Source organism: Aulonocara sp. 'chitande type north' Nkhata Bay, linkage group LG11, assembly GCF_057382095.1.
Source record: "Aulonocara sp. 'chitande type north' Nkhata Bay isolate Kocher_YH1m ecotype deep benthic linkage group LG11, A_spYH_male_GT1.1, whole genome shotgun sequence".
In the NCBI taxonomy this organism is placed as follows: domain Eukaryota; kingdom Metazoa; phylum Chordata; class Actinopteri; order Cichliformes; family Cichlidae; genus Aulonocara; species Aulonocara sp. 'chitande type north' Nkhata Bay.
Window position 1 is genome coordinate 21,027,587 of NC_141354.1, and position 24,167 is coordinate 21,051,753.

The window sequence follows — 24,167 nt, forward strand, 5'->3', positions numbered from 1 at the left end:
TACACAACATCGGTCTGACTGTTACTGTTTTAACTTTCAGTTTCTTGTTTAGAAAATAGAAACATTAATCTACTTTATTCCTTCAGCCAAATAATGAACATTATTACTAAGTGAATAGAAATGTTTACAGCACATTCAGTGGTGCAAGACGTGTTGTGGAGATCGTGGTCAGAAAAGAAGGTGGTACTGTTAACAGCCACTTCTGGTAAAAGCATCTATCTAATATTCACACTCATACTTTTGTGTTATTTCCTCTTTTTACATCGCTTCCTGAACAGTTCTTAAAAAACCTCACATATGTGGAAATGACTTCTCTATGAAGCTCGTAAGAATGTAAGTTTTTATATCTTAAATATGGAAGAAATATCAAAGTTTTATGCAAAGCTAACATTTCTATCATCCTTTGATTCACTGCGATTTAGATTAAACATCATATTTGTCGAGGAAAAAGTTCCACAGGGAAAAGGTGAAGGATTTTCTTTTTCTCTCGTCTATCATGTTTATGAACATAACTTTTTGAAATAAGAGCTCTACGCTGGTATCTTAGCAGATTTTTTGAGGATGAATAATTATCCTCGTAGTGACAGTAGTTACATGCGAGCGCTGGGCTTTGCAAAATTACCATTACTGTCATTGTCACATATTTTAAAGATAATAATGAGCCCTGTTACTGAGTGAAAAAATGTGCTGTATCACGCTGTTATCTTGAGCTAACGCACTAAAAATATTCTCAAACATCATTTGAGAGTTTTAACAGAATACATAAAAAAATAATTTACTTCACTTTTCACCATAACAGCTTGTCACTGGTAATGTTTAACAAATAATCATGTAAATTGTTTCCTGTGCAAACTTCAGACTCCTTTAAACTTCACTTTTTTGTAACAAGATGGCTGGAACTCTGACTTTACTTCTCATTAGTTCTCTGCTGCAGGGTGAGTGAAAGAAAATCAGCATCATGTAAAGATTATTATTTAACATGAAACATATACTAAACTACAAAGGGTGTCCATTTATTAGATATTTAACAGTAAAAATATTTAGCATTTGTACCTGAATTAAACACTGAAGTCCTAGCAGCAGTGATAACTCTGGATAAAGGCTGCAATAATTAAAACTGTACTGTTGCTGTAAATTACTGTTTGCATTTATTTTTTACAATTCATTGTGTTGTGTTTCAGGTGCACTGTGTGAAACGTTCAACGTCAAAATGCCACAGAATATAAATGTTTTGAGAGGCTCCTGTGTGACCATCCCCTGCTCCTTTGATGTTGAGAGGAACCATAAAAATAACTTAGATGATTCATGTAAAGCATATTGGAGTAATTCAACTTCATTTAACAGTAAAAATGCAAAACTAAAGCCAACTAAAGAAATGACAGGAGACTTAAAAAAGAAAGACTGCACCACAACTTTCAATAATGCAAGTCTTCTTCAAAGTACTAAATATTACTTCAGACTGGATTGTAATAATACACTGATATACACTTTTACACAAGCTGGTGTAGACATTTCATTCATAGGTACGTTTTTATATCCATATAAAGACAATTCATATGAATAAATGACACGAGTCAAGCTGCTTTGACTTCATTGTGAATTCACTGGATTTTACATAGAATATAAAAACCTGAAATTAATTACTGCTCATTTCTTTATTGACTGATCTTTTTGCCAGATGATCCTCCCTCACCGACTCTGACTCCATCCACAGTGGAGGTGGAGGAGGGAGCCTCTGTGAGTCTGACATGCTCTGCTCCAGCTCCATGTTGGTCTCATCCTCCAGCTCTGACATGGAGCCCTAACCTGGGTCAGAGTCAGGAGACACTGCAGGAGAATCAGGACAAAACTAAAGTCAGGACCTCTGTTATGAATTTCACTGCTTCTCACCTCCATCATGGAAATAAAATCTCCTGCACTGCTGTCTACCAGAAACAAGATGGTAGCCCTGATGTCACTGCTGAAGCAAGTTTAACTCCTGATATTTCAAGTAAGTTTATTTGTCCTCTACTGTAAATAATGTCACTGCTATTGACTTACTTTTCTTGGCTTTGTTCAAATTAGACATAAAACAGCTAGTAACGTAATGATTTTAGTTATTCTGCAATCATGACTTCTCTGGGATTTGTAAAACATAATGGAAGACTTAATCTCCTAAATGTTGATAAATATACAAACTTCTCCTTTCAATCAATCAATCAATCAATCAATCAATCAATCAATCAATCAATCAATCAATCAATCAATCAATCAATCAATCAATCAATCTTTATTTATAAAGCACTTTTCATACAAAAAATGTAGCACAAAGTGCTTTACATAGTTAAAAGTAGCCCCCCCCCCCCCCTCCCCCCACACACACACACACACACACACACACACACGAACACTTAAAGAGTAAAAATTGGGCTGGGTTCGCAAACCGGAAAGTAGAATTTCAGAGCAGTTTTACTTTTGTCACTTGGCTTTATGGTCTGTAGTGGCACGTTCCATTAACAATTCAGTCAGAGTGCAAAAGAAGCTGTGATGTCTGTCTTTCATAATATTAAAGTGAACAAATTACCTTTCAATTTCATTAATATTCCTACTTTATTGATTACATGCCCTGACTATTATCCAAATAGATTCTATTAGTATGATTGAATGGGGACACTGTGTAGTGTGTGGAGTTTGCATATTCTTCCTGTCTGATTGGGTTCTGTCAGGGCACTCTGGCTTCCTCCCACAGTTCAGAGATGTGCACAGGGTTTGGTTAACTAGTAATTGTTAGCTGCCCGGACTTGAGTAAGAGTGTGAATGGATATCTGTCTCTATATGTTAGTTCAGTAACAGATTAGCGACTGGTCCAGGGTGTATCCTGCCTCCTGCCACATGCCAACTGGGACATGCTCCAGATCCCTAGCGACCTTCAACTGGAGAAGCAGAAAAAATGGAATCGACTGTAGTACAATATACCAATTATTGTAACGAAATTAAAAGCATTATCTTTTTCAGGTGGAACGTGGGGGATCACAGTGCCACAGAATATAAATGTCGTGAGTGGAACCTGTGTGATCATCCCCTGCTTCTTTGACGTAGAGAAGAGCTATAAAAACATGTTAGATCATACATGTGAAGCATATTGGGTCAAAGAAGGTGCAAAACTGCTTGCAACTAAAGACATGAGAGGAGACTTAACAAAGAAAGACTGCACCACAACTTTCAATAATGCAAGTCTTCTTCAAAGAAGTAAATACTACTTCAGACTGGAGTGTGATAATACACTGAAATACACTTTTACACAAGCTGGTGTAGATATTTCATTCATAGGTAAGTTTTTATATCCATATAAAGACAATTCATGTGAATAAATGACACGAGTCAAGCTGCTTTGACTTTGACATTGTGAATTTACTGGATTTTACACAGCAAAAAAAAAAAACAACCTTAAATTAATTACTGCTCATTTCTTTATTGACTGATGAAAATATTTCTTCCCACCACAAGATCCTCCTTCACCGACTCTGACTCCATCCACACTGGAGGTGGAGGAGGGAGCCTCAGTGAGTCTGACGTGCTCTGCTCCAGCTCCAGCTCCATGTTGGTCTCATCCTCCAGCTCTGACATGGAGCCCTAACCTGGGTCAGAGTCAGGAGACACTGCAGGAGAATCAGGACAAAACTAAAGTCAGGACCTCTGTTATGAATTTCACTGCTTCTCACCTCCATCATGGAAATAAAATCTCCTGCACTGCTGTCTACCAGAAACAAGATGGTAGCCCTGATGTCACTGCTGAAACAAGTTTAACTCCTGATATTTCATGTGAGTTTATTTTTCTCTTCTCAAATGAAATAAATAGTAATAACGTTTAAATAGTAGTAGTAATGTATTTAGTAATAAATACAGTTATCTAGATCTGTTATTTATTCTCTCTAAGAGTAAAACTACATTTAGTCAGTCACATTTGACAGTTGCTTTTCACTTTACAGTTTTCAGTTTCAGAGTTTCACTTATTATATATATTATCATGTATTTTCCCCAAGTTATGATATTTGTTTTGTGAATACACAACCAGTAAAACAGAATTATTAAAAAAACAAAATTCAGATAACTGTTATGTGATGTGAGAATGAGGCCCCAGTTCCAGACTCAGGCCACAGATAGTAAATAAAAAATCAACCTTTGTTCAGGTGTAGCAGAAAAATCCAGATAGTAGCCAATAATGTCTTTGAATGCAAACCAGGACAAATGTGAGTGAGAAAATGAATATTCAACAGTTCAATGCAACAAAGAAATGTGGGTAGATAGAGGCAATACATACACACTCATTAAATATGGATGATGAACACAACTGGGTAAAGTGGGACTGTAGCTCAGGGGAGGTGAGGTTGGTTGGCTTTAGCTCAGGAGGGGTGGCTGGAGTGGGTGTAGCTCAGGGCTGTGCAGAGATGTTTAAAGGGGCGGTGCTCAAAGTTAAAAAGGGGCACATAGAACCAGGCTGAAGCCACACCCACCAACCATCAGGAATCTAATATGGAACATCATCATACTATATCACTGTCATCAGGTGGGGACAGTGCAAAGCAAACTTAGCCCATGTTTTACCTGATGGGTACAATGTTGTTGTTGAGGGGTTGCTGCTGATAGTGCTGGAGGGCAGGGCTGTGCTGATCTGAAACTGTAAAAAGTCCATATGAGAAATGGTTGCTGATTAAACAAGTGTTATGAAATAATAATGAAATGCAAAGATTGGTGACAGCGCTTGGAACCATAAGGCAATAAAACTGTGAGAAATAAACTAGGCTCTGCCTGTGAATCACTCTTTCTCATCTATCACTCTCCACTTGCTATCCATCTGACAACAAGGCACACTTTGCTATTGCACTAATCTATTATTTAATTATCCAAACTTAACAACTCTTGTACCTAATCTATGATAAAGTAATGATAGAAAAATGTTATAGAACCAAAACATTGTGTTTATTATTATTATTATACTTGAATACCTTTGCAGTGGAACAGCTGGTACATGTGTTATTGATACCTGTGCTCTTTTTAATGTAGCTGGTGAGAGATCCACTGCCTCACACAACTCCTTTTAACACTGTTTCCTCCTCATGTCCTTACAGGGCATGTCTGGACAATATCACATCATGAGTTATAATTTAAAAAATCTATACTCATAAAAAACCTTCTCCAGAATACTGTATATACTATGGCCACAAGTTTGTATCATGGTGCTGATCCAGAATAATTCCCTCATTATTTATTCCTAGTGCTATAATAATAAAGGGATGAAAATAAACAAATTAAGTAATAAACATGAAATAATGTATTTATGAGGATTCAATTTGTTTGACTGTACACTCTGTGCAGGCAGAAAGTTTATTAAATGTTTAAACTGTAAAGATACAATAATTTTGTAAAATCATCATTTTGTCATATTTGAAATATAAATCTAATATATTTTGTTTCTTATTTGGATATGTGTGTTAGATTCTGTTCAGTGAAATATAAGCCCTCCAGGAAGGCAGGAAAAGCCCTGTAACTTACTTTAAAACTAAATTTGTTCCCTGAAACGGTGGGCAGAGCTACAGACCCTTACCCAGTTAGCTGGCAGCTAATGACCAGCACTACTTGTGCAGTTAATAAAAGGACAGGTAATGTTTGTTGCGCTGTTTCACACACAGCACGCTCATCTGTTTCAATTTGTCAGCTGTCACAAGACAACTTACCAACATGTAATAATAAGGTTCATCTGTGTGCTATAGACTATGTGTACGCTGTGAATGCATACTAAGTGTACAATGTACACCTAACTGGTTTTTGTTGCATCAGTCTGCGTCTCCCATTTAATTTGCTTCTTCTACAGCTCTGCATATGGTAAGCCATTTCTGCCAAATATTGCGAGTTTTCTAACACGTCTGGTTAAGAAATGGCGTAAGAAATGCAGTTTAACACCATGGGGAAGGCCCTGCATAGTTTCAAGTAAACAGCGTTTTAAACGCCTTCACAGCTGACACTGAACGCCGGAAAAAACAGTTTTTAATCTGTCTTTGAATGCCATTTTTTGCTGAGTGGCGTTCAAAGACAGGTAAAAGTGTGTTTTTTTTCTCCCGTTCAGAAACGGCGTTTAAGACGCCACTTCCTGGTGTAAAATACGGTATTCTGTCAGGTCAACGCCATTAAACAGTGTTTTTTACGGCATTTCTTTCTCCCAATATTTCTGCGCAGACGCGCCGCATGCATAAAACACACATAAAACAATTGCCTCAAGAAAAGGGCATTTGGGACACCCATCAGGAAAGGGGCAGGTGCTCAAGCCGCCCCTCGCACGTGCCTGGTGTAGCTCAGAAGGTAGAGCAGGTTATCTACTATTTGGAAGGTTGGCATGCAGAGTGGAGCCAATTTGCACACCAAATATCCTCGGGTAACGATATTTAGATAAGCTGTTATCTGATGAACAAAACACTTTCGATATTATTTTAATTAGAAAACACTTAAACATAAATTAGGTGAATGGATGAGGCATGTTGTATGAAGCGGTTTGAGTAGAATAGTGGTATGTAAGAACCAGGGCATTTATCATTGCCATGGTGACCAAACTCTAAATAAGACACAGAGAAAAAGAAGTATCAAAAAAGTCCAAAGTTTATTGGATCGACAGACGGATTGGGGCTGCAGCTGCAGTAATGCGGACGCTGCACCGGTCCGTCGTGGTGAAGAGGGAGCTGAGTGTAAAAGCGAAGCTCTCAATTTACCGGTCGGTCTACGTCCCTACCCTCACCTATGGCCACGAGCTGTGGGTAGTGACCGAAAGAACGAGATCGCGGATACAAGCGGCAGAAATGAGCTTCCTCCGAAGGGTGGCTGGCCTCTCCCTTAGAGATAGGGTGAGAAGTTCGGCCATCCAGGAGGGGCTCAGAGTAGAGCAGCTGCTGCTCCACATCGAAAGGAGCCAGCTGAGGTGGTTCGGGCATCTGACAAGGATGCCCCCTGGGCGCCTCCTGGGTGAGGTGTTCCAGGCATGTCCCACCGGGAGGAGGCCCCGGGGCAGACCCAGGACACGCTGGAGAGATTATATCTCTCGGCTGGCCTGGGAACGCCTTGGTGTTCCCCCGGATAAGCTGGAGGAGGTGGCTGGGGAGAGGGAGGTCTGGGCCTCTTTGCTTAGGCTGCTGCCCCCGCGACCCGGCCCCGGATAAAGCGGATGAAGATGGATGGATGGATGGATTTTTATTGGATACATCAGTATTTAGAAAGAAAGGGCCAAAGCAACTTCTTACTATCACTCTACAAATTTTCTTGATAAAAGAAAAAATGAGTAAATTGGTGCGGTTTGCTCCCTTCTCTCCTGTTTGGTGTTAGATGTGTATGAGTTATTAATTTAATGGGAAAAAATATATACTGAAGGCATTGTACCCAATTTATAAACACTACTTCTGCAAAAAAAAACTGTCTTAACATTTTAGTTTGTATGTTGTATTCCTTAACTTTCAGATTCACCTAAAAACATCACAGTTTCAGTCAGTCCTTCTGGTCCAGTACCAGAGAACAGCAATGTGAGTCTGACCTGCAGCACTAATGCCAACCCAGCAGTGTGGAACTACACCTGGTACAGAGCTGATGGAGACCAGGAGACATTTATCGGAACAGGAACCAGTTTAAACATTAAAGTCTCCAGAGACAGACGGTCATTTTTCTGCAAGGCTGAAAATGAGATTGGAGTTGGACGTTCCAGCAGCATTCAAATAGATGTTCAGTGTAAATATCATATTTCACATCTGCTTTACATAGATAGATAGATTAGATAGAAATTTATTAATCCCTCGGGTGGGTTCCTCTGGGAAATTCGATTTCCAAAAAAGTACAGCACCAACAGAAGTTACAGAGTTGCAGAATATTATATATATATATATATATATATATATATATATATATATATATATATATATATATATATATATATATATATGTATACACACACACACACACACACACACATATATAAATACAGAGACAATATAAATAAAATATACGAAGGGGATAAATAGAATAAATAGGAATAAAAAATAAAAATACAAGTGAATTGCACATTTCAAGTATATAAAAATACAAGTGAATTGCACATTTCAAGTATAATATCATCAGTATAACCCAGCATCAAGGATTCAGACCATTAGAACTGGAATTTACACACTGAGCTTTTTGAATAGTCATCAAATAAAAAAACCAATGCATTTTTGCACAAAAAAGTATCAGCATTCCTAAACTGTTTCAATATACAAAAGTCTTTGCTTGTCTGGTCACACACATATAACTAAAAGTGACATCTGATATGATGTCAGCCAGCTCTTTGTAGCTATAATAGTTTCAACTCTTCTGGGAAGACTTTCCACCAGGTTTAGAAGAAGTGTTTATGACCATGCCAGCTGTCACAGGGCAAGAGGCGGGGCACACGCTGGACAGATCACCAGTCTGTCGCAGTGCCAACACAGAAAGACAGACAACCATGCAGACTAACATTCACACCTATGAGCAATTTGGAATGGCCAATCAATCAAACTCCCCTAACTGTATGTCTTTGGACTGTGAGAGGAAGCCAGAGTACACAGAGAGAACCAACACAGACACAGGGAGAACTTGCAAAGTCACTGTTAAAATACAAATAAACGACTTAATGATAGGTAGTGTAATACCCAACATACAGTGCAGTACACCACTAATCTGTATGTTTTATTCCTTAATTTTCAGATTCACCTAAAAACATTACAGTTTCAGTCAGTCCTTCTGGTCCAGTACCAGAGAACAGCAATGTGAGTCTGACCTGCAGCAGTAATGCCAACCCAGCAGTGAGGAACTACACCTGGTACAGAGCTGATGGAGACCAGGAGACATTTATCGGAACAGGAACCAGTTTAAACATTAAAGTCTCCAGAGACAGACGGTCATTTTTCTGCAAGGCTGAAAATGAGATTGGAGTTGGACGTTCCAGCAGCATTCAAATAGATGTTCAGTGTAAATATCACATTTCACATCTGCTTTACATATCATCAGTATAACCCAGCATCAAGGATTCAGACCATTAGAACTGAAATTTACATGCTGAGCTTTTGGAATAGTCTAGAAATAAAAAACCAATGCATTTTTACAGAAAAAAGTAAAAGCATACACACAGCATTTCCAAAAGTCTTTGCCCCTCTGCCCACCCACTTATAACTAGAATGACATTTGATTCTCAATTTTAAAAAGGTTACCGTAGTTTTTTGGACTATAAGATGCACCGGTATATACGGTGCACTGTCAACAAACGTGTCTGTTTTCATGAATAAGGCACACTGAATTATAAGGCGCATTAAGCAAAACAACACGGTCAGATAAGTCAAACTTTACTCAACTCATTCTTCTTGCTTCCTCCACTTCTGTACCATTGATTCATTAATGTTGAATTCTCTTGCAGCTGCTCTATTCCCATGTTGTTGCAGTATATTAATGAGTAACCTCGTATTGTGGATGGATTCTCTCAGTTGTTCTCCTGACTAAAGTTTGGTCTGTTTACAGTATCCTGTCATGCGATTGCATTTCTCCCTAACCTTTGGGAACCCTCACATTAACTTTTATCGAGTGGAACAAAGTTAGCATTCATCCCCCAGCTTCACTGCATTTATGTTATGCTAACATAGCTGTGTTGCTAGCAATCACATAGCACATCATTATATAGTCCAACTTCAGTAACACTACAAAAGTCACTGCGGTTGAGTGTTCTGTCTTCATTTATGTTGGAAGTGATGGCAGAGCTGTACATTTTAATTTTTTCAGAAATCTTTCAGTCAGAACATGGTAATATCATCTTTAGGTGGAAACTAGCAAGCTAACTTCTTGCTAACTTCTAACTGCATTAAATGTAATAAATTCTGTTTTCATGGATGGCTGGATGTTAAACTTAATTGTTACACCTGGTAAAACAGAAACACTGATAATTTTATTAAAGACAGAAGAATTTAGACCGTTTATAACTCTCAATGATGTTGCAGTGTTCTTCAACTTTGGGATCTGAAGCAGACGGAGTTCTGGACCCAGATTACTCCGCTAGGCTCCTAACTACAGTAGCTGTGATGCTCTAACAGTCCATCAAGCGGTGCAGCTTCGTAGCTTAGCAAAGTCATACAAAAACTTTTTTGACAGATTTTTGAGCGCCGTGTACCACATAAAATCTGTTCGAGGTCAGTAAGCACAACCAGAATTCATACATAAGGCGCATTGTCAATTTCTGAGAAAAATAAAGGATTTTAAGTGCGCCTTATATGCGGAAAATATGGAGTATGATATAGGGTTGCCAACCCCCTGAAAAATAAATAAGGGACACCTCGTGGCCAGGGCCGGGCAACCCAGTTCACCCTTCCCAGTGTGGTGAATTTTGTAGCTCTTTTTTTTGTGTGTGAAATTATTTTTTAACCATTTGAGTTGAATTTGATTTAAGCAGATGCATATTCTTTGTTCAAAATGACAACATTAACACAGTAAAACAGGTCTCTTTCTTAAACAGAAGCCTGTCATGCTTAACTTTTGAGAATATAAGTAAATCTTTCTTTAAAAGAACTCTGTCCTGCTTAACTTAAAATTATATAAATTAATAGAAAACAATAGAACGAAAAATATTCTTGTAACAGTGCACATATAGTGCATTTAGTACAATCGGCTTCAGTTGAGGTATTATTTCAGCTTTTCTAATGCTAATCAGCTGCTCCTGTTTGTAAACCCACTTGTTCCCATGATTACGCATCTTAACTCATCATCATTATTCATCTATGTATTACTTTTATGTATTAGTGATCTATTTGTTGTAATCATCTATCCTTGCAGTTGTTTATTACACAAAATAAATTATATTATCTTCTGGCCACATAGCGCTGATATTCACTGCACATGCCCATATTAACCTTAACCAGAGGGTTTAAAAAAAAACACAAACCAGTGTTTACATACCATATCTGCTTCTGCCGTGGCCTGGTGGACAAGAAATTGGTTAAGGGTTCCCCGAGCTTTCACGCCCCTCATGTTCTTCATGTGCCCACCATTAGAAGCATGCCTATGGAAAAAGTGCGCCGGCACACAGTGCAGTGCGCTTTAAAGGTGTTATCGTGCACTTTTCCAGCCAGGTGTTTTCCTTTCCCATTCCTCCCTGTACTTTTGCAGCCTTTTCCCCCCCTCTTTCTCTGAGGGGAACAAACATTGCTGCTCTAATGCTGGGCTTATGCTGGGCTCACACTGTGCGATTTTTGGCCCATTTTGAGCCGATTTTTGAGTGATCGGCCCGATTTTGGCCTTCATCGTGCATCGTGTAGTATACGTGGGGTAACCAGAAGCGATTAACACCTAACGACCAGCTCCCGATCATCAATCGCTGGTGAGGGTGTCAACACAGCCGCTCACGCGCAAACACGTAAACGTCGGTGAAAAAGATGGAGCAGCACGGCTGTGCAGCCTGTGATCTGGACACAAGCGATGGAGGCACAACTTGTAGAACTTTGGAAAGCTCATCCGAGCTTTTTCGATGTGGCATCACAAAATTATCACGACCACAACAACCGTGAAAATAGTTGGATTTACATTGCTGCTCAATCACAGCTGCCTGATCAATGTTTTTCATTAGCAATTTAGCAAAGTTGATGGTGGTGGTGTGTCTGTGTGAGTGAAAGACAGAGAGGGGGAGCGACAGATTTTCTGTTATAACCTTAATTTTATGGAGGCACAGTGTGAGCACTCAGGTCGCATCAGAGCATCGGGCGGTATAGTGTGAGACCCTGCATCGTGACCTACCAACTTCTAACCCCTGTGAGTCAATCGTGCAGTTTGAGCAGGAGCTGAATAACGTGACTGAAAAAAATCGCACAGTGTCTGCCCAGCTTTAGATGTACTGTCGTCCGAGACTTGCACCACAGTGTCGACGTTTGTTTCCCTGTTGGCCATTGTCACTACCCGATCCGTACCGGAAACCCGATCGGTACCCCGCATGCGCGAAAGGTGTCTACTTCCAGTCGAAGCATTTTACGATAGTTACAGGTCAGAGTATCTGTTAAGATGTTAAGAATAACAAGTATCTCTTAACATGTTTCCGATAATGAAACATTTAATATAATGTAGACAAAAATAAAAAAAATTAAAAGATAGTGACAGATCGGGACTCCCGATCCGTACCGCGCATGTGCAGGGGTTTTCTTCTTCTTCTGTTCGTTTAATGGCAGTGTACTCCCCAGTGTACGAGGATACCGCCACCTGCTGACTGAGCGAATGAACCCTATTGTAAACTGAATTAGCGTCATTACAAACGTGTGTTAAATTTGATTTAGTGATAATCGAGTGTGTTTATGCTTGTCTGTGTGGAGAGGATTGTTGGAAAAGTGATGATAATGTCCGCTATCACTGTCAATTGCCAGTAAACACTTCATCTGGCTGCTGAATCTTCACGTGACATATTATAAAGTCTGTATTATTAACTCTGTCATTAGGCACCATTCTTCTTATTTTACGGCGCTGTTGTTCAATCGGGGAACGCTTTCTGTTGAGGAGAAAAGCAAAAATTTGTTGCGGATACGGATTATTCATTGTTTAAATGTCCTGGTAGTCGAAAAGGAGGCAGAGCTGCTGAGAAATGCTAGGAGCTAACTGGGCGCTAACCGTATCTTTTTTTTTTTTTTCAAAATATTAAACTTTATTAAGAAACAGTATACAGAACATGTATACAATCAGAACAAAATTAACATATGCCAGGGGGTGTAATACAAAGAATTACAAACATTCAAATAATTTGTAATTACTACAAATAGTAATAGTTTTCATAGCCTTTTTGTTAAGTGATCCACTAATCAATTTTATGTAACATAAAACATCATTATAGTAATGTTTAAAATCAGGTTTTTTGTTACTGTATTTGCATTTGTGAAAATAAAATTTAGCTAAGATGACTAATAAGTTTATTATAAAGTAAACATCTTCTTTTTTTTGCCTTCGAAAGAAGCAAAATACAACATTTTCCCATTTCACAGTAAAGTCATTATAGAGATGTCCAGCAATGAATCTACTGAAGTCCTTCCAAAATGTTCTAGCGAATGAACAGATCCAGAAGAGGTGTTGCACAGTCTCAGGATGGCTTCCACAAAATCCACAGTTCACATTTATGTCCCTTTTGAACTTCGTCATGTAATGATTAGCAGGATAAAATTTATGCAATATTTTAAATGAGACTTCCTTCACTTTATTCGTTACCAGATACTTGTTAGGAATTGTCCATACTCTTTTCCAGTTAATGTCACTGACAAAGGAATTCCAATAAGAGACCACATGTGGGATAGTTAGAGATTCTGTCTGGAACAAAGCACGAATATTCTTATTACTTTTACTGTGGTTTGTTAGACAGATTCTTCCTATGTGTGAATCTAAAGGGTTGGGGAGAGAAACAGATGATATGCAAGGTTGAATACCTTTAAAAAGCATTATAATACCCGTAGGTATTGCATCAAATAATATGGCATATTCTTTGGGTGTGGCTGGAAATTTATAGGTGTTTAAAAATTCTGAGTAGGACATGAGCTGCCCATTAGGATTAAACAGCTGATTCACTAAAACAATCCGTTTCTCAACCCACCTAGAAAAAAATAATGATTTATTTTTATACACTATGTTCCTATTATTCCAAATTGAATACGTATGGGGTGTAAAGTTGTGTTTATATATAAGGGACCAAGCTAATAGAACTTGTTTGTGAAACATCGAGAGCTTTTCTGGAAGCTTATCTATATTATAATCACAACCTAAGATAAAACTTAGACCACCAAACTTAGAGAAAATGTAGTGAGGAATAAAATTCCAAATGGATACCGGATTTTTAAGAAAATGTTTAGCCCAATTAATCTTAAATGTATTGTTTAGAGTAGTAAAATCCAAAACATTGAGACCACCGTGTTCATAGTCATTCATCAATACACTTTTTCTGATGTAATGTGTCCGGTTTTTCCAAAGGAAGTTGAAGAGCATTCGATCAATATCCTTACAAGTTTTGCCGTCCACATGCAGAGAAATTGCTGCATAAGTCAGTCGAGACAGACCTTCTGCTTTTGAGAGCAATACCCTTCCTCTTATACTTAAATCTCTCTGCAACCATTGATTTAATTTGGTTTGAGATTTTTTAATAATTGGGGGGAAATTTAGTAAAATTCTGTCTTTTGGATCTTTGCAGATAATCAGACCTAAATATGTTGCTTCATTTTTAACTGTTATATTACAAATACTCTGAACATTACACTCTTTGACAGGTAATAACTGACATTTATTTAAGTTTAGGACCAATCCAGACCCTTTTGAGAAATCCTCTATTACACGTAAAGCAATTGGCACTTGGCTGGCATTTTTAAGAAAAATTGTGGTATCATCTGCCAATTGACTGATGACAATCTCTCTGTCTGCTATGTTTATACCCTTCACAGGGCTATTCGAAATATGAGAGGCAAGAATTTGGGTGCAAAGTAAAAAAAGATAAGGGCTAATCGGGCAACCTTGGCGTACACCTCGATTAAGACTAAAACGAGAAGTGGTGCCATTTTTCATTCTAATAGAACTATTAGCATTGGAATACAGAGTTTTGATAGCTCTGCAGAAGATATCACCAAAACCAAATTTCTGAAGTGTAAGAAATATAAATTCATGCTCAATTGAGTCAAAGGCTTTATAGAAGTCCAGGAGAAGGATAAATGAGTCATCAGATATTAATGCTGAGTAGTCCAGAATATCCAAGACGAGTCTAATATTATTGGAGATGTGTCTGTTTGTCATAAAACCAGACTGTGTCTCGTCTACAATATCGTCCAAAATATATTTAATTCTTCTAGCTAGCAATAGAGCTAATATTTTATAATCATTATTTAGGAGGCTTATTGGTCTCCAGTTGTCTATAAAAAGTAGGTCCTTCTTAGGTTTGGGAATTAAAGTAATAAGTCCCTGAGTAAGGCTGGGAGGAAGAGTGCCCCTTTCAATACTTTCATTATAAACCTGCAACAAAAAGGGTGCAAGCTGACAAGAAAATGATTTATAGAATTCAGCCACCAGCCCATCTGTGCCCGGAGATTTGTTGTTTTTAAGAAATTCAATAGATGTCAATATCTCTTTTTCAGTAATTGGACTGTCACAAAAAAGCCTATCAGCACTTTTAATCATTTTAACATTGTTTACAGAGTCAATAAATTGGGTAGCGACCTTTGCGTTATAATTGGATTCATACAACTTTGAGTAGAAATTACAACAAAATTGAGAGATAATTTTTGCATCATCACTGACCGTACCATTTATATTCAATTTATGAATAGTATTGGTTTTAGATCTATGTTTTTCTAAGCGGAAAAAATAAGCAGAATTCTGCTCTCCCTCCTCTATCCACCTTTTTCTTGAACGAACGAAAGCTCCTTCAGCTTTCTGGCGGTAAATCTCATCCAGTTTAGATTGAAAGGACCTAAGATGTAATCTATCCTCTTCCGAGACCTCGTCTGGTGGGAGTTGATATATTGCGGAAATTTGAACAATTAGATTTTCTTCTTCTGCTGCCCTTGACTTAGCTATTTTTGCCCCATACTGTCTCAACATTTTACTTGTCTCAAATTTAAAAATTTCCCAGTTTGTGCTATAGGAATTCTCAATATTAGCCTTGTGTATAAAGTGTTTTAACAGTCGTGTAATTTCAGATTTTACAATTGTATGGCTCAGAAGCGAGCTATTTAATTTCCAATAGGAGGATCTATTAATTGCAATAGTAGGAAAGAGTTGCAGATTAATATATATTGCTCTATGATCCGTAAGTGGAGTTGTAAGGATATTGACCGTAACACTGTCCTTTGATAGACTACTTGATATTAACCAGAATCAATATGTGATTTCCTTGAACCAGAACGGTTACTCCAGGTAAAAGATATATCATCAGGAAATTTGTCTCTCCAAATATCAGTTACATTAAATTTATCCATAAATGTTTCCAATCTCAAATTATTCCTAAAATGTTGTGCTGGTGGCCATCTGTCTATAGTGTCATTTAGTGAAACATTAAAATCTCCTCCAATTATTAAGTTTGAACTGGGATATTTAGAGAGCCAAAAACTAATCCTTGTATCTAAAGAGTCAATTAAATTATCATTTTCAGGTTTGGTATTATAGCCATATAAATTGACAATTATGAAAATGGAGTGATTGTATTCTACTATCAGACAAATATAATGACCCAAAGAGTCACAATCTGAATGTAGAACAATACCTTCGAAGCTACCTTTGAGAGTTGTGACCCCAGCTGACCTCTCTGTGCCATGCGAATACCAAACATCGTTACCCCACTGAGACTTCCAGAAGTTCACATCAGCAGATACAGAATGGCTTTCTTGGAAAAAACAAAAATGACTTTTATATTTCTTAGCAAACAAAAATAAGGCTTTACGTTTACAGATCTGTCTCAACCCCCTGGCATTTAGGGAAACAATAGAAAATGACAATTAAGAAAACAAAAAATAAATAGCTAGAAATTTAAAGAACCAATATTGTGTGCTTAACAAAAAATAAACCTCACTAAGGGACCGAGCATTGCAAGGATGAAAATAACTCGGCAGAAATACACGAAATATTTTTTAGGATACAACTCTGGTGCTGAAACTTAAAGTGTCCTCACACTATAAATGAGGCATAGACTTAATGATCCAAAACGCCAGAAGGATCAATGAAAAACAGCCAACCAAGTCCAAGCAACTGTGCAACATTGTAGGGTCTTTTCCATTCCTTAGCTTCCCCCATATTCACCTCTCATTCTGAAGACGGGAAAACTTCTGTCCCATTAACAAAACCCCGGCATCTGATGTAATAGGCCTTTTTATTTTCTCTGCGAGCCTTCTCGATAATGGGCCACAACTTGCTCCGGCGCTCCCTCTCTTCTCTGGAAAGGTCCTCAGCAAACTTCAAGTCCCGGTTTTCCTTTAAGAATGGAGATGTCTTAGCTGCTTTCCACAGGCTATCTCTGGTTCTGCGGGAGATGAACTGGATGATAATAGGTCTGGGACTGGTGTTGTTTGGGCGTTTGGAGCCGACCCGATGTACGGTGTCAATGGTGTCATAAAGTTGGTTTTTACATTCAGGCAATGTAGCCTGACAAATCTCAACAGCAACCTTCCATGTATCCTCCTGTTGTTCTTCTTTGACACCAAACAGCCTGAGGTTCCACCGTCTGGAATATCGCTCGAGATCTGTGATTCTTTGCTGGTTTTTATCCATACGCTCTTCCTCTTTGGAGATTTTCTGCTCCAATGTGCCCACTCTGCATTTGACATCTTTTATCTCTTCGCATGCAAAGTCCACAGTTTTTCTGATCCCGTCAATCTGTAGTGCAAGGTTATCCATTCTTTCGTTTATTAGTTTTGATAGAGTTTCAACAATATCCACGCTATCTCCCTTTGAGTGCATCGCTTTCTTTGGCGCCGGAGACTGGCTGGGTGAGACGGGTAGAGGTGGAAACTCGTCCATTACGTCCTCAGTTATTGGGAGAGGTAGTGAAAGAGCCGTATAGTCATGGCAGTTGTCAAGCAGTGGGTTCACCGACCCGGTTGTTTGGCTAGCATTAGCCTTTAGCAGTAGCTTCGTCTTGGAGCTAGACGAGGGTCTTTTATTGTCACGCTGTGACATTTTATCTCTTAATTGATCAAAATCAGTCCTTTTCTGGCTTAAATACCGTAAAAGCTTCTAAGGTCTGAGTTGACACAGTGTTGCTACCGTATTATAAGGTTACATTTGCTAAGCTCGGCAGTAAGCGTGTACTTACTCGGCCATCTTGGAACGCCCTCGGGCGCTAACCGTATCATTCAAATGTATTGAATGTCGCAATGTTGGCAAAGAGAGGAAGTGACGTAAGATTTGCGCATGCGGGGTACCGATCGGGTTTCCGGTACAGATCGGGTAGTGACAGCCATGCTTGTTGTTGTGGTCATCTGTTGTCTTCCGGTATTTTCTCCGCAAGCGACCTTTCCTCGACCAATGAGATGAGCGGTAATCTGAATTGTCATACTCGAATTGTCATAAGTGTGCTGTCAGCTCATTGGTCACAAAGCAGGAGAGGGGCCGAGAATTATGTTTTCAAACAAAGCGTTAATTCCATAAACATTTATAGACTACTTTTAATTCTCACTGTATTACGGGACAAAGTGCGTCCCTTATTAGCTCAATACGGGACGTGTACTTTTGTTTCGAAATGCGGGACGATTCCGTTTTTTAAGGGACGGTTGGCAACCCTAAACTGCGTTAAATTTAATAAATTCTGTTTTCATGGATGTCTGGATGTTAAACTTAATTGTTACACCTGGTAAAACAGAAACACTGATAATTTTATTAAAGACAAAAGAATTTAGACCGTTTATAACTCTCAATGATGTTGCAGTGTTCTTCAACTTAGGGACCTGAAGCAGACGGAGTTCTGGACCCAGATTACTCCGCTAGGCTCCTAACTACAGTAGCTGTGATGCTCTAACAGTCCATCAAGCGGTGCAGCTTCGTAGCTTAGCAAAGTCGTACAAAAACATTTTTGACAGATTTTTTCAGCGCCGTGTACCACATAAAATCTGTTCGAGGTCAGTAAGCACAACCAGAATTCATACATAAGGCGCATTGTCAATTTCTGAGAAAAATAAAGGATTTTAAGTGCGCCTTATATGCGGAAAATATGGTGTATGATATGATGTAGGCCGACTATTTGTAGCTATAATAATTTCAACTCTTCTGAGAAGACTTTCCACCAGGTTTAGAAGTGTGTTTATAACTATCACAGCCATAACAGGGCATGAGCAGCACACCCTGGACAGATTGCCCATCTGTCACAGCGCCACACAGAGAAACAGACAACCATTCAGACTAACATTCACACCTATGAGCAATTTGGAATGGCCAATCAATCTAACCCCTCTAAATGTATGTCTTTGGACTGTGAGAGGAAGCCAGAGTACACAGGGAAAACATGCAAAGTCACTGTTAAAATACACACATACGACTTAATGATAGGTAGTGTAATACCCAACATACATTGCATCACTAATTTTCATGTTTCAATACTTAATTTTCAGATTCACCTAAAAACATCACAGTTTCAGTCAGTCCTTCTGGTCCAGTACCAGAGAACAGCAATGTGAGTCTGACCTGCAGCACTAATGCCAACCCAGCAGTGAGGAACTACACCTGGTACAGAGTTGATGGAGACCAGGAGACATTTATCGGAACAGGAACTAGTTTAAACATTAAAGTCTCCAGAGACAGACGGTCATTTTTCTGCAAGGCTGAAAATGAGATTGGAGTTGGACGTTCCAGCAGCATTCAAATAGATGTTCAGTGTAAATATAACATTTCACATCTGCTTTACATATCATCAGTATAACCCAGCATCAAAGAGTCAGATCATTAGAACAGAGTTTTATATACCATGTTTTTCCAATACTCAACAAATAGAAACAGTGTATTTTTTTAAATTAAAAAGTACAGCATTCTTAAACTGTTGTTTTAGTACATAAATCAGACTTCGTGAAATACACGTTAATATCCATCCACAAGTGATTGTGTTATTGCTTTTTTTTGGATTCAACTAAAAGACCACAGTTTTTGTCTGATCAAAATTATCTTAAATAGTTCTTTAGTGTATGCGCAACACTAAACTAACACTTTATCTTCAGAAGACTTAGGCAGTGGGCTAAAATAAGGTGCAAGCATTCTTAAGATGTCATCTTTTTAAATAAATTTATAAGGCTTTATGACAGGTAGTGTAATACCCAATGTACAATACACAACTAATTTTCATTTTTTAATACTCGTTCTTTAGATTCACCTGAAAACATCACAGTTTCAGTCAGTCCTTCTGGTCCAGTACCAGACAACAGCAATGTGAGTCTAATATGCAGCACTAATGCCAACCCAGCAGTGAGGAACTACACCTGGTACAGAGCTGATGGAGACCAGGAGACTTTAATTGGAACAGGAACCAGTTTAAACATTCAAGTCTTCAGAAACAGACGGACATTTTTCTGCAAGGCTGAAAATAAGCTCGGAGTTGAACGTTCTAATGTGACTCAGCTTGAGATTCATTGTATGTATCTCAAAATTTAATTATACTATTTTTGTTAGAAATTGTAACAACACATTAGTGTTTTCCATTTTTCTGACATTTTTGGTTATCTCCAGATCAGTTTGAGACATGACCATCTTTACACACAGCATTTTACCGGTCACTTTGTCAGTTCATTTTTTTTAGTAATTTTTGCAAATATTTTTCAATCATCAAGGTTGTTTTTTACTGACTCCTCTCACTTTCTTTCAATGACAGTTCTTCCACAGATCCTGTTTTCATCAGATTGTGTTAAAACTGCAAGTCAAGTTAACTGTTCCTGTGACACTGAGGGAAACCCTTCCCCTGCTGTACAGTGGTATTTGAATGGAGAACCTGTCAATCAGTCTGGTGGATTTGAAATATTCAGTGAGACTCTAAACATCACAGTTCACAGGAGCTCCTTCATTCTGAGTCAACCACATGTGAAGCATTTTTCCACCCTGCTCTGCCGTAGCTTCAACTCTCTGGGATCTGCCAGTCAACAATTTTGTATGAGCAAGTTTAAAAGCTCTGCAGAACCTCAAGGTTTGTATTTGGTGCAACTGTAAATACTCTTGTTTAACCCACATACATGATGCAGTGGAGATCAAGGAGATTTGATACCTTAGTCACTGATATCCTGTGCTCTACAAAGCCAGTTAAGAGATATTATCAAGATTTTACCCTAAATGTTAGTATTCATTTACAATAAATTTACTGTCAATAACTTTAGGAATTCCACTAATCCACACAAGCAGTTAGGGATGGGTTAATCCAGCTACAGTCGACTCACTACCAGTTTCATAAAGTATGGAATGTTTTGAAGTACATTTATATCATTGGTATTGTGCTAACACACTCCTGAATGTTCAGGACCAGCAAACTGCCACAAAGATCTGCTTTTATAAACATGTTCACGCTTGCTGATGGTCATTAAATGAAGTTTAATAATCCAGTGCTTGATTATCAGCATCTGGCTGCTACCTATTCTTGTGATTCCTATGGAAGCAGTAACACACCGCTTCTGAAATTTGGATTAGTTTTTGTTCAGTAATGACACAGTATACCATGTTATGTTTTGTAGTTCAGCTGAGGCTGTATATATGTAATTTTAAGACCTGGTAAAGAGCAGGTGATTTTCAAAAACAAAATCCAATATTTAAAACCTTGGAATTTGAAATAAGTTTGTTTTACCACATAATTTTTGAGTAATATGGCTAATTAACCCTCTGGGCTCTATGGTGGCCAGTTTTGGCCACGAACAAGCTGAAAGGGTAGTAATGTTGAACAAACCCAGAGGGTTTAAAAAAACAAAAAACATTATGTATGTCATGCATACAATTAAAAATTAAGTAGGGTGATTTTTTTTATGTATTTATTTATTTTTTTTTACATGGTATTTTTTTATATTTATTTTTGTTTTGTTTTTTTAGGTTCAGTTCTGTATCCAGTGATCGTCTCCACTCTTGTAGTGTTACTATTAGTACTAATGTGTGTTCTGCTGTTTGTTATCAGGTATGGACACAATTTGGTACTTAAAATTGTTCAAACTACCCACAGCATTTACTATTTACTAAGTTGTATTTGGCCTGATTTTCTGTGATCTTTAACTGAATACTGATACTGTGCAACTACTGTGTATATTTACGCTTGATCCATCAGAAAACATACTCAACATTGGTAACAACACTGACTAACTTTAACATCAGTCTGAGCTGTTTATTGGACAGTTCATGTCTAAAAACACTGACATTATATGTTTTCATTTTCAAGACCTCTGTATGTTAACATTCAGATTAGTTTTCACATAGCAAGCTGTAATACACCACTATATATCATCATGAGTTTATCCTGTGAACTAAAAAGTGAGCAGTGAAAAACTGCAGTGTATGATTTGTAAAAATATATATTTGATATTTTACTTTATTTTTCAGGACTCAGACGAATCACTGTAAGCCGAAAGTTGGGTTAATAGATGAAAACAACACAGTTGCGATGATTCAGCCTCCGACTGAAGAAGGAAATGAGGTACTTTAACTTTATTTTTAAGGTTTTTTTTAAAGGTGTGATACTTTTACATTTACACAAGAATGAATAGATGATCTTCACCGGAATGTTCACTGAAATTTACTATGCAATTTTAGGCACCAAACACAACAGAAGAGAGCATTTATGCAAATGTTGAAAGGTTGAGAGAGGCAGGCGTTGTTGACCCTAAAGTAGTTGCTGAGCCAAGTAGCACCAACTTGCCAAGCGCTGAGCCAGTGGGTGCAAGAGGAAGCAAAAACTCTGAGAACAAAGGCGACAAGTGTGAAGCAATTTACTCTAGTGTGAACTGGAAGACCAAGAGCAAGAAAAAGAAGGAAGAAACCTCTGTGGACTTGAATTCACCTGGTAGCTATTATCTGGAGGAGGAGAAGTGCATTGTGGAGGGAATTAACAGAAATTTTGTGAGCAATGCACTAGAGATGGGAGGCCTGTATGATGAAGTGGGGGGTAAGAATGTGAAAAAGGAAGTGGACTGTGAATATGCCCAGGTAAAATTTAAAGACAAGACTAAAAAGAAAAAGAAGTAAACTTCTGTTTTGTTGAGCTTACTGCTAAAAACATAGCTGTCCAGCTGTACATGTGTAGCTCGCTGCATTTAGTCACACTATGATAAAAACATTTAAGATAGGATTAGAAATACAATTACATACCCTTTAATGATTAGCCTTTGAATAGTTACCAAGAAATATTTTTTGTTGTGTAAATATACCATTGCTTAACTGGCTCTCATATGTACCAGTGCACAGCCATCTTCTTTTGTGTGCGTTTATTATTGAATCTGGCACAATATCTCTGTTTGAAGACACTGCTTCAAACAGTAAAATATTAGGTTAAAGCTCAGGAGCCAACTTATAACTCCTTAGTGACTATGCCTGTCACTGCAAATTTCAGACCTTTGTTTAGGAACCTGTGCTAGACCCACTGATTTGTAGTTCCACTGAATATCATTTGTTGGTAAAAGAGCAAAAAGACCAGACTTTTTGTTAATAAGGTGTTTTTTTAATTAAAAATTTTGTATGTCATGCGATGACATTGTGTCATCATTCTGTCTCAAAATAAAAAGTCTGAGACATAATAAACAAAATTATATATCATAAACCATGAGGAGAAGTGCGAGGATCAGCAGACACTTTGACATGAAACTGTAGGAAAGACAGAATTGTCACTCACAGTAGCTGTGGTATTGTGTACAGAAGTAAAAATTGTTTGTATATTTACAAAATATTAGTGCATTTACAGTGTTTTGATGTTATAAGACAGCCAGAAATATAAATATATTATGAGCGATAATTAAACACAACATAATCACAATTGCTTTTATTTTGGCAAACATTTTTAAAAATGAAGTACAGCTGTGAGATTTCTCTTTTATGAATATGTAGTTTCATTTTCTTTTATGGGTAGCTATTCATTTACATACAAAGTAGCTATTGGGTGACCCACTGGTAGCATATGCATAAAAGTGTATCTATCTAGTTGGTTTTGTTCTTTTTGTATGCTCCATATTAAAATCCTTTTGGCAAGCTTAACATAATTCCGCTGGCTAGCTGCATATTATATTGTATTATTGATTTAGGGTTTTGTTTATTGCAATATATATGAAGCTCAATACACATGGATGGCATTATTTTTAAAAGCACTTCAATGATTATTTAGGGCCTAAATCCTTAACATAGTACAGCATGTTAGATGCATCTAACCTTTGAGGCCATGCTTTAAAATTGAATGTACAACAAATATTAAAGAACTTTCATCTTCCTTCCAGGTCCTGTCTTTCTTATATCTTCTTTCAGATAGTGTTGCATATTGACATTAAATACAGCAGCTGTAGCAAATTTGACAAATTGTGCCGACACAACTTGCATGTATACTGAATTTTCAGGTGCTTGAAAAGTTGCATTTGGAATTACCCAACTCTTTAACTTATTAAAGAAAAAGACTGAAACAGACAAATTAAATGATGAATGTTTGTCATGAGTGAAAGGAAAAACAAAAAGGT

The 24,167-nt window shown here is 37.8% G+C and overlaps 1 protein-coding gene across 1 annotated transcript; it reads left to right on the plus strand.

Annotated features, from left to right (window-relative positions):
• Window positions 1-859: 859 nt before the first annotated feature.
• On the plus strand, window positions 860-23,448 carry LOC147318886 (B-cell receptor CD22-like). Its single transcript, XM_086309789.1, has 10 exons — window positions 860-935; window positions 1,182-1,523; window positions 1,679-1,990; window positions 8,734-8,997; window positions 19,110-19,373; window positions 19,856-20,119; window positions 20,357-20,665; window positions 21,553-21,634; window positions 22,054-22,147; window positions 22,264-23,448. The coding sequence occupies exons 1-10, from the start codon at window positions 890-892 to the stop codon at window positions 22,693-22,695; spliced, it is 2,409 nt and encodes an 802-aa protein (XP_086165915.1). The 5' UTR covers window positions 860-889; the 3' UTR covers window positions 22,696-23,448.
• Window positions 23,449-24,167: the final 719 nt, after the last annotated feature.